Raw genomic sequence first — 12,287 nt, 5'->3', positions numbered from 1 at the left:
ATGCAAAAACACACCAAGAAAGGTGTGTTTTTCCAGAGTGACCGAAAAACTTTGTGCATCCTGAGATGAGTCGCTTTGATTTACTTCAACTGTGCACGTGCAAAAGAAATGCCTTGTTTTGAAGTTACGTGTTTGAAAGCACGTCAGAATCCACGTTTCCTTTCGAGCGGGGCTCGAGTTTCTCGTCTTGCTCCGAAGCCCCGAGCATCTTCCCCTGCTGCCGAGCGGGCAGATCGGGGGGATTTCTTATTCACCAGAAAGGAAATTCCCCGGCTCACCTCAGCAAGGCACATGCGGGTATGAATACGGGGACCGTAACCGTTCCCGGGAATGCGCATCGGGTACGAGCGCAGGGCTGCAAACGTGCCGCAGCTGCTCCCATCTGACTGCTGCCTAACGGCTACCAGATGCTGCTAAACCAACACGTATCCAAGCGTGTGATGCTGTTGGCTTCGTGCTGGCCCGTGTCGGGGCCGTAACGATCCCGTCGTGCCGTTGTCACGCCTGCCCGGGCGCCGGGAGGGCACCGCGCGCTTTTGTCGGGGCTCATCCGGCGTTTTGTGACCACTGCACGCAGAAATGCCAAATAAAACCTGGCCCAACCCCAAACGGCAGCAAAGCGAAGCCGAAATGCAGCCTCCACTTGGGGAGCGCAGCAGAGGGACACCAGGGCTTGCTGGGGCCACCGCTGCCCGGGGTGGCAGGGCCGAAATAGGGGCGTCTCCGGCGCGGGGGCTCGGTTCCTGCAGGCCGGAGCTCATATCTGCTGCTGGGGCGAGGAGGAGGGATAGCTGGCAGGCGGTCTCGTGGTTTGGATGCCGTCCTCATCTGGCAGGAGCCGGTCACATTCCTTCTATTAAAAAAAAAAAAAGGAAAAAAAGAAAAAAGATTGTCTTGTTTTTGCTTTGAGCTCGAGCAAACGCGGCATTGCCGTGCTGCAAGCGCCCCGGGGCCGCCTCCGCGTGCTCCTCCCGCAATGGGCAGCGGGTTCTGAAGTTGCTCAAAATCCAGATTTCTCTGCTCTACGCCGCTTTTTCCCAGGCCCGGCGAGCGCGGCAGCCGGCACGGAGCCCTGTTGTGCCGTGGCCCTGCTTCCCCCGGCGCTCGGCCGCACAATGGGGCTCTGAGCACCGCGCGGCCGCCGCGACGCTGCTGGAATATAAATGCTGACCCCCTTCCCGGCTCCCCGTCGCAAAGCTGGTGTTTCCCCGAGCCGAGCAGCTCCTCTGGCTTAAAAAAAATAATAAAAAAGGAAAAGAGGGCAGACAACCATCTGCAGTTGTGAAGAGTTGCTTGTTTTGCTGCACCAGCTGTTTAGCTTATTTCTTGCTTTTTTTTTGCCTGGTGTGGGCCGTTTCCAGCCAAATTCCTTAAAAGAAAAGAAAAAAAAAGCCCAAGAAGCTGCAAAGCCCGGGGAAAGGTCAGGCTGAGACAAAGGGAGAGGGATGCGTCCATGTGCGGCTGCTCTCCCGGAATACTGAATATCCCGGAATACCGAATATCTCCTCCGAACTCGCCGCGGAGCAGCATGTCGCTGCATCCCTCGGCTGCCCTGAGCCCGGACCAGGCGCCTGGGATGGGGCGGCCTTTGGGATGCTGGTGCCTGAGACGGGGTCTCCTCTGGGATCCTGGTCCCCAAGATGGGGTGTTCTCCGGGATGCTGGTCCCTGAGATGAGGTGTTCTCCGGGATGCTGGTCCCTGAGATGGGGTGTCCTCCAGGATCCTGGTCCCCGAGATGGGGTGTCCTCCGGGATCCTGGTCCCTGAGATGGGGTGTTCTCTGGGATGCTGGTCCCCGAGATGGGGTGTCCTCCGGGATCCTGGTCCCCAAGACGGGGTGTCCTCCAGGATCCCCGTCCCCAAGATGGGGTGTCCTCTGGGATCCCGGTCCCCGAGATGGGGTCTCCTCCAGGATCCCAGTCCCCAAGATGGGGTGTCCTCTGGGATCCCGGTCCCCGAGATGGGGTGTCCTCCGGGATCCTGGTCCCCAAGATGGGGTGTCCTCCGGGATCCCGGTCCCCGAGATGGGGTGTCCTCCGGGATCCTGGTCCCCAAGATGGGGTGTCCTCCGGGATCCTGGTCCCTGAGATGGGGTCTCCTCCAGGATCCCGGTCCCCAAGATGGGGTGTCCTCTGGGATCCCGGTCCCCGAGATGGGGTCTCCTCCAGGATCCCAGTCCCCAAGATGGGGTGTCCTCTGGGATCCCGGTCCCCGAGATGGGGTGTCCTCCGGGATCCTGGTCCCCAAGATGGGGTGTCCTCCAGGATCCCGGTCCCCAAGATGGGGTCTCCTCCGGGATCCCGGTCCCCACGCCGGCCCAGGTGCCTGGGGTGGGGTGTCCTTTGGGATCCTGGTGCCGGCACCCAGGACGGGGTGTCCTTTGGGCGCCCAGCCCGGAGCACGCCCGGGTGCCCGGGACAGGGCATCCTTCGGGAACGCTGCGTCCTTCGGGACCGCAGGCGCCGGGCATCTTTCGGGAACCCCAACCCGGAGCCCAAACCGGGACCCTCAGACGGGGCGTCCTTCGGGTCCCCGCGGAGCCGCGCACCCCCCCGCCCCGCCGCCCCGCCCCGCCCCGCCCCGCCGAGGGGGCGGCCCTGCGCGGGCGGCGGCGCCGGGATGCGGCGGGGGCGGGCGCGGAGCAGCGCGGAGCGGGGCGCGGAGCGGGGCGCGGCCGGCGGCGCCCGGGGCCGGGTGAGTGCGGCGGGGCGCGGGGCGGGGGGGCCGCGGGCGCGGAGGATGCGGCGCCGCTGCAGCTTCTCCCCCCCTCTCCCCCCCCCCGGGGGCCCCGTCGCGGCGGCGACTGTCCGGGCGGACAATGGAGGGGGCGGCGCGGCCGGGCCCGGCGAGCCCAGCGCAGCATCGCCCGCTCGGCGGCGGGGGGGGCCCCCGGGGGAACGGGCCCCCCCCGCGGGGATGAGCATCCCACGGGGGAGCGGGATACCCCGTGGGAACGGAGCCCCCCCCCCCCCCCGGGATGAGCATCCCCCGGGGGACAAGCACCCCCCGGGGACCGGGATACCCCGAGGGAACGGAGCCCCCCCCCCGTGGGAACGGGACCCCCCCGTGGGAACGGGGCTCCCCCCGAGGACGAGCACCCCGCGGGGACGGGCTGCTCCCTGGACGTGTCCCCACCGCGCTCATCCTCCCCGCCGCGCTCATCCTCCCCACCGCACTCATCCTCCCCTTCCCACTTTCCCACTCATTCCCCAAAGCGGGAGCTGGCGCCGGGGGGGCCGAGGCGTCGCGGGAGCCGCACCGCCCGCCCGGCACGCGCCGCCCGCCCCATCGCCGCCCCACGGGCCCTGCGGCGTGCCGGGACGGCGAGGCCGGCGCCCGGGCGAGACCCACCAGCTCGCTCCCCGCCGGCCCTTTCCGCTCCCGAAGCGCCGGGGCCGCCGAACAATAGCTGCCGGGGAACAATGGCAGCGCCGCGCTCGGAGAACGCGGCGACGGGGCGATGCTAAAACCCCAACCGCGGCGGCCGGCGTCGAGCGGCGGAGGGCGGCCAACCCCGCACCGGCCCGGCAGCCCGCGGAAGCGTCGATAGCCCAGGCCGTGCCCAAAACGCCGGTTTTCCAGCTTCCCCATCCTCCCAGGGAGCGGGATATTCCCACGGTGCCCCGGGGCCGGGAGATGCCATCGGCCGGCACGGTGGCCTGGGCCCTGCCACCCGCCCCGCGAGGCATCCGGAAAGCCAAACCGCCCTGAAAAACACCATTTTTACCCTTTCTTGCTGGCAGCAAAGCAGAAAAAAAGCCCTTTTCGCTTTTTGCCCCCTTCTCCCCGCACGCCTCGCGCCTGGGGATGCCGCCGTGTCCCGTGGGTGCCAGCGGGACCTGCCCGGGAAACGGTCCGAAAAAGGCTTACTTATTCTTATTTTATTACTATCGAGCCCCAAAAAAGGCCGCGTTGGCCCCGGCGCTCGGAAGGGGATGTGATGACGGAGCCGAAGGTGCCTGCGCCGCCCGCCGGGGCGGGAAGCAGGAAACGGCGCTCGCGGGGCCGGGGCCGAGGCGCTTCCCGGCCCGGCCGTTCGGCTGCCGCGGAGCCGAAGCCTTATTTTGGGGGAGTTTCCAGCCGCTTTGTTAATTATTATTATTTTTTAATTACTTATTTCCGGCGGCGTAATTTCGGCTCTCCCGGGCACGTCGTCGCTTGGCGGTAGGGGCCCCGGCGTGCATCCTCGGGCGCGCTTTAAACCCGCGGCGGACGGGGCGGCGGGGCGGCATCCCCACGGGAAGCGCGGAATTGGGTTTTTGGGGTATCCTGCCGCGATTTCTCCCCCCGTCACCTCCCCGCGGCGCCTCGGCGGCTCTTCCGCCGCGTTGGGCGTTGCGTTCGCGGCAGCAGGTTTCTCTTCTGCTTTGCGAGACAAAGCGCCGGCGCTGGGGCTTCCTGCCCCGGCTTCCTCCGGCCGCCCCAGCCCGGCTCTGCTCACGCGAACCCGCCGTTTCCCAGCACGGCGCGGGTTTTTCCTCTCTTTTTTCGCTTTGCACCGTACGCGCGATGTATTATTTATCGCCCCGCGGGGGAGATAGGGTTGCCGCTCCGTTGCCGCGGGGTCGCCGCCTTGCTCCGACACCGCCGTGGCCTTGGGCATGTCACTTAGCCGTGCGCGCGTGCTGCAGCACGGGGCTCGTTTTTTGGTGCCTCGGGCACATTAAAGCCTCTCTGCGCTAGGACTTTTGCAAAAACATGGAAAGCGTGGCCTGGAAAAGCCCTTTCTTGCTGCTAAAAGTGCCTTAAAGTTGCAGTTTAAGTTCCCTCAAGCGAGGGCAGTTTGTGAACGCCCGAGAAAAGCGGTGAAAACCCGCAGCCGGCCGCCTCGGCCGAGGCCCGCGCGGCCCTGACGGTCCGGGGCCGGGATGCAAATGCTCCCGTAAGCGTATCCCTGCCGGTATTAAATTTTCAGCGCGTTTGCAGCGCTTCTCGCCTTATCTGATTTCCCCGGCGGCCGCCTCCGCCTCCTTCCCGCGGCGTCGCGTTTTTGCCTGCGTCCATCACCAGCCGGAGCGCTTTCCCGGCGGCTTTCCCGGCGGGTTTTCCGACAGCGGCGATGCCGGGGTGGCTCACGGCGGCCGCTTCGGCCTCTCCTCTCTCCCCGCGCCGGCAGCCAGCTCGGGGCTCCCATGAAAGCAGAGCGTGAGGATGGATTACGGCAGCCGGGAATACCTGGTCCCCTGCGGGAAGGACAAGTACATTTCCAAGTAAGATGCCGACGACACGGGAAAAATATGGGGAGGGTGTTTAAATGATTTTGATGGTTTTTTTTTTTTTAAGAAGAGTATCAGAAATGCTCTGCAAGCTTTCGGTTTGGGCAAAACAGGATTTCTGCTGAACTGGATTCTTGCTTGCAAAGCTGGCAGGAGGGAGGGGTTGGCTCGAGCGGGTCTTCTGCTCCGGAGGAGGGAAAAACACCCAAATTTGCCCAAATTAAGCTGCCGCTGCAGCAGGGATGATCCAGCCGGGGCTGGACCCGCCTCGTCCCAACCTCGCTCCTCCGATCTTGCAGGAATGAGCTGCTCCTGCACCTCAAGACCTACAACATCTACTACGAAGGGCAGAATTTGCAGCTGCGGCACAGGGAGGTGAGACGCCGGCGGGGTGTGGGGGGGGCACAGGGACGAGCCGGAGCTTCGGGGCTGGGGCAAAGGGGGGTCCGGGGGGGGGGAAGGGGATGCTGCTGTGCTGCAAACTTGCAGCGGCAAAATGCTCAGCTATTGGCAACGCTCAGTGATTTTTGAGCGTGACACCCTCAGATTTTGTTATATATATGCACATATATATAAAAAAAATTAAAAATATATATAATATGTAAAATTGCGTATTTTATATATTTTTTTTTGCCATTCCCTGCTCCTCTCGTGCCGTTTTCCAACGGGCCCCTTGCTTTGCTCCCCTCCCTTCCCGGGCCGCGGCGCAGGAGGACGGCGAGTTCATCGTGGAGGGGCTGCTGAACATCTCGTGGGGCCTGCGGCGGCCCATCCGCTTGCAGATGCAGGACGACAACCAGCGCATCCGCCCGCCGCCCTCCTCCTCCTCCTGGCACTCGGGCTGCAACCTGGGCGCCCACGGGTGAGCACGGCCCCGCGCCCCGGCTACCGATGCTCTGGGTAGGAATTCCCCCCCCTCCCCAAATATCCAGCAGCCCGAAGAGGGCGAGCGCAGAATAAAGTGGCTGGATTCCGCTTTGCAAAGACTCCGAGAACGCCAGATGGGTCGAACGGAAGAATTTTGATTGATTTTTTTCATGTCGGAGCGGCATCGCGCCCGTGGGAAAAGCAGGGTCGCCCCGCGGGTCCCGGGCGAGCGCTGGGCTTTTTCCCCCTCCGGGGAATCGTTACGGTTACGATTTCCACGGCAGAACCACGCGGTAACGGCGTCTCCGTGTTTTTTCCCCCCAGCTCCGTGCTGAAGCCCAGCACTCTGCCGGATATCCAGGTCACGGAGGCGGAGGCCACGGCGGGTGAGACGCGGCGGGACGCTCGCCGCCGTGATTCGGGAATGCCGCGGCCCCCCGTTTCCCGGCGTCCGTGCTGGGCGGTTTCCAAACACGGGAAAAGTGGTTTTGCAAGGATTTACGGGAGGATTTCGCAAGGATTGGGGAAAAAACGCGTGGTGTTGCAGCTGCCGGCCGTGCCGCCGACACGGCATCCTCCGTCCCGCTCACTGCAACATTGCAAGATGCCCGGACCTAGAAATAACCCAAGAAATAATTTTTAGGTCATTTCTGCACCTTTCAAAGCACGTTGCATTAATGCTCCGGCGGCGGCTTCTCGGAGCAGACGCGCTTCAGCTTAAACCCTCTACACCCGAGCGCGAGCGGTCCGTTAAAAATGGACAAACGGCTCATTTATAATAATCTGGATCCAGGGTGGTTTTCACGCCAAGTTGCAAAGCGTTGGCCTCGTTTTCCTGCTCTCATTAAAGAGGGGAAAAATAAAATTATGAAAAAGCAAGGAAGATGCTTAAGGCCCTGCGAGAGGAGGCTTTCTGCAGGTAGCTGCATGGATTTAGGGAGTAATCATGCATTAGCAGCCTCCTCCGGGAGATGGGAGAGGATAAGCCAGTGGTTGCGGTGGTTTAAATCGGTGATTTAAGTCTGTTCTGGGTAAAAAAAAATGGGGAATTTTGCGTGTCCCTGGTTTTGAGCTGGATTTTTGTGCCGGCGTGCACGCGGGGGTGCTGGGGGGAGGTCTGCGTGCAGGAGCCGCGGGGTTTTTTGCAGGCGCTGGCGAGGGCAGAGCGGCGGCGGAGGAGCTGCCGCAGCTGATGCGGACGCGGAGCGATGTGGGCGTGCGGCGACGGGGCAGCGGCCGCACGGCCGGCGAGCAACGCCGCCTCAAGCGCCACCGCTTCTCCATCAACGGGCACTTCTACAACCACAAGGTAAGGCGGAAAAATTAAAAAATGCATTGCAAAAGGCCGGGCGAGATCGGGCACCGCAGCCCCCTTTGCAAAAAAATAAATGCGTTGCAAAATGCTGGGCGAGATCAGGCACCGCAGCCCCCTTTGCAAAAAAATCAATGCGTTGCAAAATGCTGGGCGAGCTCGGGCACCGCAGCCCCCTTTGCAAAAAAAAAATGCGTTGCAAAATGCTGGGCGAGCTCGGGCACCGCAGCCCCCTTTGCAAAAAAATCAAAGCATTGCAAAATGCTGGGCGAGCTCGGGCACCGCAGCCCCCTTTGCAAAAAAATCAATGCATTGCAAAATGCCGGGTGAGATCGGGCGCCGCAGCCCCCTTTGCAAAAAAATCAAAGCATTGCAAAATGCCGGGCGAGCTCGGGCACCGCAGCCCCCTTTGCAAAAAAATAAATGCGTTGCAAAATGCTGGGCGAGCTCGGGCACCACAGCCCCCTTTGCAAAAAAATCAATGCATTGCAAAATGCCAGGGGAGATCGGGCGCCGCAGCCCGCTTTGCAAAAAAATCAATGCATTGCAAGGCGCCGGGGGAGATGGGGCGCGGGGCCGTGCTCGCGTGACCCGGGCTGCCCCTCTCCCGGCCCGCAGACCTCCGTGTTCACGCCGGCGTACGGCTCCGTCACCAACGTGCGGATCAACAGCACCATGACGGCGCCGCAGGTGCTCAAGCTGCTGCTCAACAAGTTCAAGGCAAGCGGCGGCGGGGAGCGCGGTTCCCGGGGCGCAAGGGAAGGGCGAAATATCCTGGGGTGGAGGGGGGGTGTTTGCTTTTTCTTTTGCTTTTCTTTTTGCCTTTCTTTTTTTTTTTTTGCTTTTTTTTTTGCCTTTTTTTTTGCTTTTTTGCCTTTTTTTTTTGCTTTTTTTTTTGCTTTTGGGGTTCCTTTTTTTTCCTTTTTTGCTTTCTTTTGCTTTCTTTTCCTTGCTTTCCTTTGCTTTCCTTTGCTTTCCTTTGCTTTCCTTTGCTTTCCTTTGCTTTCCTTTGCTTTCCTTTGCTTTCCTTTGCTTTTTTGCTTTTCTTTGCTTTTCTTTGCTTTTTCTTTTGCTTTTTTCTTTTGCTTTTTTTTGCCTTTCTTTTTTCTTGCTTTTATTTTCTTTTTTGGTTTCTTTTCCTTTGCTTTTCCTTTGCTTTTCCTTTGCTTTTCTTTTTTTTTTTTGCTTTTTTGGGTTTGGGTTTTTTTTTTTCCTTTTTGTTAAAGAAATCTGGCGTTGCAACGTCGCCCCTCACTCCTCGCCCGCCTCCCCGTGCAGATCGAGAACTCGGCGGAGGAGTTCGCGCTCTACGTCGTCCACACCAGCGGCGGTAAGTGCGCGAGGGCGGCCGGGGCGGCCCCCCCGGACACAGCCCCCCCGGCCCCCCGGGGGCTTGGCCGGCCCCGAAGCCCCTCCGCGCCGCCGCAGCCCCCCCCCCCGCCGCTCGCCTTGCAGAGAAGCAGAAGCTGCGGGCCACGGACTACCCGCTCATCGCCCGCGTGCTGCAGGGCCCCTGCGAGCAGGTCGCCAGGGTCTTCCTCATGGAGAAGGACCAGGTGGAAGAAGTCACCTACGACGTGAGTTTGCCGGGAAAAATCGGGGAATTTCCCCAAAATCCAGCTGCAGCTCGAGAGGGAAAAAGAAGCCCAAGGAGATTTTTTTTTTTTTTTTGGAGCCAGCTGGGATTTGGGGGTTTTTGTCCCGCTCGCTTAGGACGGAAAGGCCGAGCCATCACTGCATGTTCCTCCCGCCTGACTTACGTCCTGCAATGCGAAACCTTCCCCGTCGCCGCGCATCCTTGCCCAGAATCCCTTCATTTATTTATTTATTTATCTTAATCCCAGCCCGGGAAACGCCGCTGGTGGGAAGCGGCTCTTCCATGCCATCTGCCGGCTCGCGACCCGGCACCGCTTTGTCCGAAAAGCAGCGGCCGTCGGAGGACGGATCCGGCGCTCCGGGCCGCGTTTGGGCTTAAAATAGCCAAAACCATCCCAATACGTGCATCTGCCCCCCTCCGAGTGCGATTTTTGTTTTCTAAGCGGGTTTGCGCGTGATTTATCTGCTGCTCCCCGCCGCAGGTGGCTCAGTACATCAAGTTCGAGATGCCCGTCCTCAAAAGCTTCATCCAGAAGCTGGAGGAGGAGGAAGACCGCGAAGTGAAGAAGCTCATGCGCAAGTAGGTGCCTTGTCCCGCCGGGAGCCGCCGGTTGCGGCGTCACCGAGTGCCCGAGCTGAGATTGTTTTTGCGGTGGCCTCGAGGGGAGACGCGGAAGGGGAAAGTTTGCAAAGGGGAAAGTTGAAGTTTGCAAAGGGGAAAAGTTTGCAAAGGGGAAAAATTGAAGTTTGCAAAGGGGAAAAGTTAAAGTTTGCAAAAGGGAAAAGTTAAAGTTTGCAAGGGGAAAAGTTTGCAAAGGGGAAAAGTTAAAGTTTGCAAAAGGGAAAAGTTAAAGTTTGCAAGGGGAAAAGTTTGCAAAGGGGAAAAGTTAAAGTTTGCAAAGGGGAAAAGTTTGCAAAGGGGAAAAATTGAAGTTTGCAAAGGGGACAAGTTTGCAAAGGGGAAAAGTTAAAGTTTGCAAAAGGGAAAAGTTTGCAAAGGGGAAAAATTAAAGTTTGCAAAGGGGAAAAGTTTGCAAAGGGAAAATTTTGCAAAGGGAAAAGTTAAAGTTTGCAAAGGGGAAAAGTTTGCAAAGGGGAAAAGTTGAAGTTTGCAAGGGGAAAGTTTGCAATCCCGCGCCCCCAGAGCCAGCGTGTGATGAGTTTTGGCCCGTGCTCAGCCCTGGCGCGTTCCCGCGGGCCGGCGGGCGGCCGTGCGTGCCTCACCTCTCCTTTCCCTCGCAGATACTCCGTCCTGCGCCTGATGATCGAGCAGAGGCTGGAGGAGATCGCCGAAGGGCCGGCGACGATGTGAAGCCGCCGGCAGCGGCGTGCCGCCCCGGCTCCCATCCCTCCCGCACCCCCAGCGACGTCCGAGCCCCTTCGCCGGGGGCTGCCGGGGGGGGGGGGCGGCTGCTGCCATCGCCGTTCCGCCCCGCCGAGCGCCGGCGTCTCCGTGCAGATGCGCGGGAAAGCCGAGGGAGCGGGATGCCGGGGCGGGAACGGGCGTTTAACCCCTGCGGCGGCACCGTCCCGCACCCGTGTTTCGTTCCCCGTTCCCGGTCGGAGCATCCTTGGCCGCATCCTGCTCGGCGACTGCTTTTTTCCTGCTCCTTCCCGCTTCTCGCAGCGATTCCCACGGGCGGCAACAAATCCCGGGGGGAGACGCTGCCCGGCCGCCGCGCAGGGGGGGCCGAATAGCACAAATACCTCCCTCCGGTCTCTTTTTTCTTTAAAAAAAGCACATTCCTATTGCAATAATTCGCAGGTGCCGGGAGGCTTTTTGCAGCCGTGCAGCTCGGAAATGATCCCGAACGCCTGGGCGAGGGGCCGCTGCCGGCTGCGGGACTCGGCGCCCTCCCGCTTGCCTCAACCCTGCCTCCCCCCGTCTCGTTTGCACTAATTTCACCGTGGATTTAACGACGTGAAACCTCTCCGGCGGACCTAACATGCCAAATAGCAGGCGCAGGACCGGTGCACGGCGACGGGCTGCTCCCGAGGGCCGACGCGGGGAAACCGCAGCGGTGCCGGAGCGGGATTGCGGGGGGCACCGGGCCCGATCCTGATGCGACAGCACAGACCCGTCCGGGACCCTTTATATCCCCGTTTTTGGACTCCGAGTGTAATTTTGGGCATCGTCGAAAGGGCTTTTTCCCCCACGCACGGGGAAAGCGGGCAGAGGGGGTTTTTTGCCCTCCTCGGGGCTGACACCGTCTCGTCCGCCGAGGCCACCCAAACCGCGGTGCCCCTCTCCCGCTCTTCAGGTAATTTGGGGGTTTTGCGACGTATCCTGATACCTTTTGTAACGGTACCTTTTACACGGACCTTTTCCACGCCCCGCCGCCGCGTTACCGGGCAGCGTTGTACAGCGACGGACGCTCCCTACGGATTTAGACGCCGGTTTCGGCGTCGCTTCCTCTATGACCGAGAAATGGGAGCGCACGCGGCCGAGCCCGTTTTGTTGGGAATAAAGCACTTTGCGGATCGAAATGCTACTGAGAAAGCTGCCGTTGCACGGGCTGATTTTTTTCCTAGGAGTTTTGCGAGCGATGGGGCAAAACCCGCCCGGAAGAGCCATCGCTGGGGATTTCTCCGAGCTGCCGTTTTGGAGAAAAGCAGTGAATTTGCTGTGGGATTTGGGTGAGGGTTTGTGCTGCTGTTTTAAGCGGCAGCGATGGAGGCTGGTCCCTTTGCGGGGGAGGCGCGTGACGGCGGCTCTGTTTGTCTCTCGCCCGGCACCGCGGCTTTGTCAGCCGGGAAAAGCCTAATCCCCGGCGAGGGCCGGCCAAAACCTCGGCCGGGCGGCGCGGAGAGGCCGGGGGACGCGGCGGGTGGCCCCGCGAGCACGGGTAAGGGGAAGAGCAGGGAAAATCAGAAATAGTGCGGACAGCGGGGAAAAAATCACAAATAGCATGGCTAGCGGGAAAAAAATGGGAAATAGTGCAGATAGCGGGGAAAAAATCGGAAATAGCGCGGGGGTTTTGCTCAAACCGGAGCGTTTTTGCGTGCGCCTGAGCTGGGAGCAGCCTCCGGCTCTGGCGCTGGCGTTTTCCCGGCTCCGGGATGCGATGCCGTGAGTTTCGGGGCTTTGGGGGAGGATGGGACATGGGAAAGGAAAGGAAAACGGGATCGAGCGGCAATTCCCGCGGGACTTTGCCACGCCGGGGGCCGGGGGGGATGGAGAGTGGATGGAGGGATGGAGACGTGGCTGTGAGCACCGGGACCAGGGACTTAGCCGTTTCTCCAGACTTTCTAAAAAAAAAAAAAAAGGGGGGGGGGATTTTGCCAGCATGGTATTT

At 60.9% G+C, this 12,287-nt stretch overlaps 1 protein-coding gene across 4 annotated transcripts; it reads left to right on the top strand.

The window, feature by feature from the left end:
- Positions 1–2,580: 2,580 nt before the first annotated feature.
- On the top strand, positions 2,581–11,491 carry RASSF2 (Ras association domain family member 2). Of its 4 annotated transcripts, none has more exons than XM_064497739.1 (11): positions 2,581–2,694; positions 5,121–5,210; positions 5,516–5,591; positions 5,927–6,078; positions 6,408–6,469; positions 7,232–7,392; positions 8,014–8,115; positions 8,674–8,725; positions 8,851–8,972; positions 9,474–9,571; positions 10,234–11,491. In XM_064497739.1, exons 2-11 carry the CDS (start codon positions 5,152–5,154, stop codon positions 10,301–10,303), a joined length of 954 nt encoding a protein of 317 aa, XP_064353809.1. In that variant the 5' UTR covers positions 2,581–2,694; positions 5,121–5,151; the 3' UTR covers positions 10,304–11,491. The 4 variants fall into 4 exon arrangements, with proteins under 4 accessions (XP_064353809.1, XP_064353808.1, XP_064353810.1 ...); XM_064497738.1 differs by having other exon boundaries at positions 5,117–5,210; XM_064497740.1 differs by lacking the exon at positions 2,581–2,694 and adding an exon at positions 4,029–4,164 and having other exon boundaries at positions 5,117–5,210.
- Positions 11,492–12,287: the final 796 nt, after the last annotated feature.

Source organism: Dromaius novaehollandiae, chromosome 26 (genome assembly GCF_036370855.1).
Source record: "Dromaius novaehollandiae isolate bDroNov1 chromosome 26, bDroNov1.hap1, whole genome shotgun sequence".
NCBI lineage: Eukaryota > Metazoa > Chordata > Aves > Casuariiformes > Dromaiidae > Dromaius > Dromaius novaehollandiae.
The sequence above is the reverse complement of the archived record's forward strand: the minus strand, read 5'-3'. Positions and strand labels throughout refer to the sequence as shown.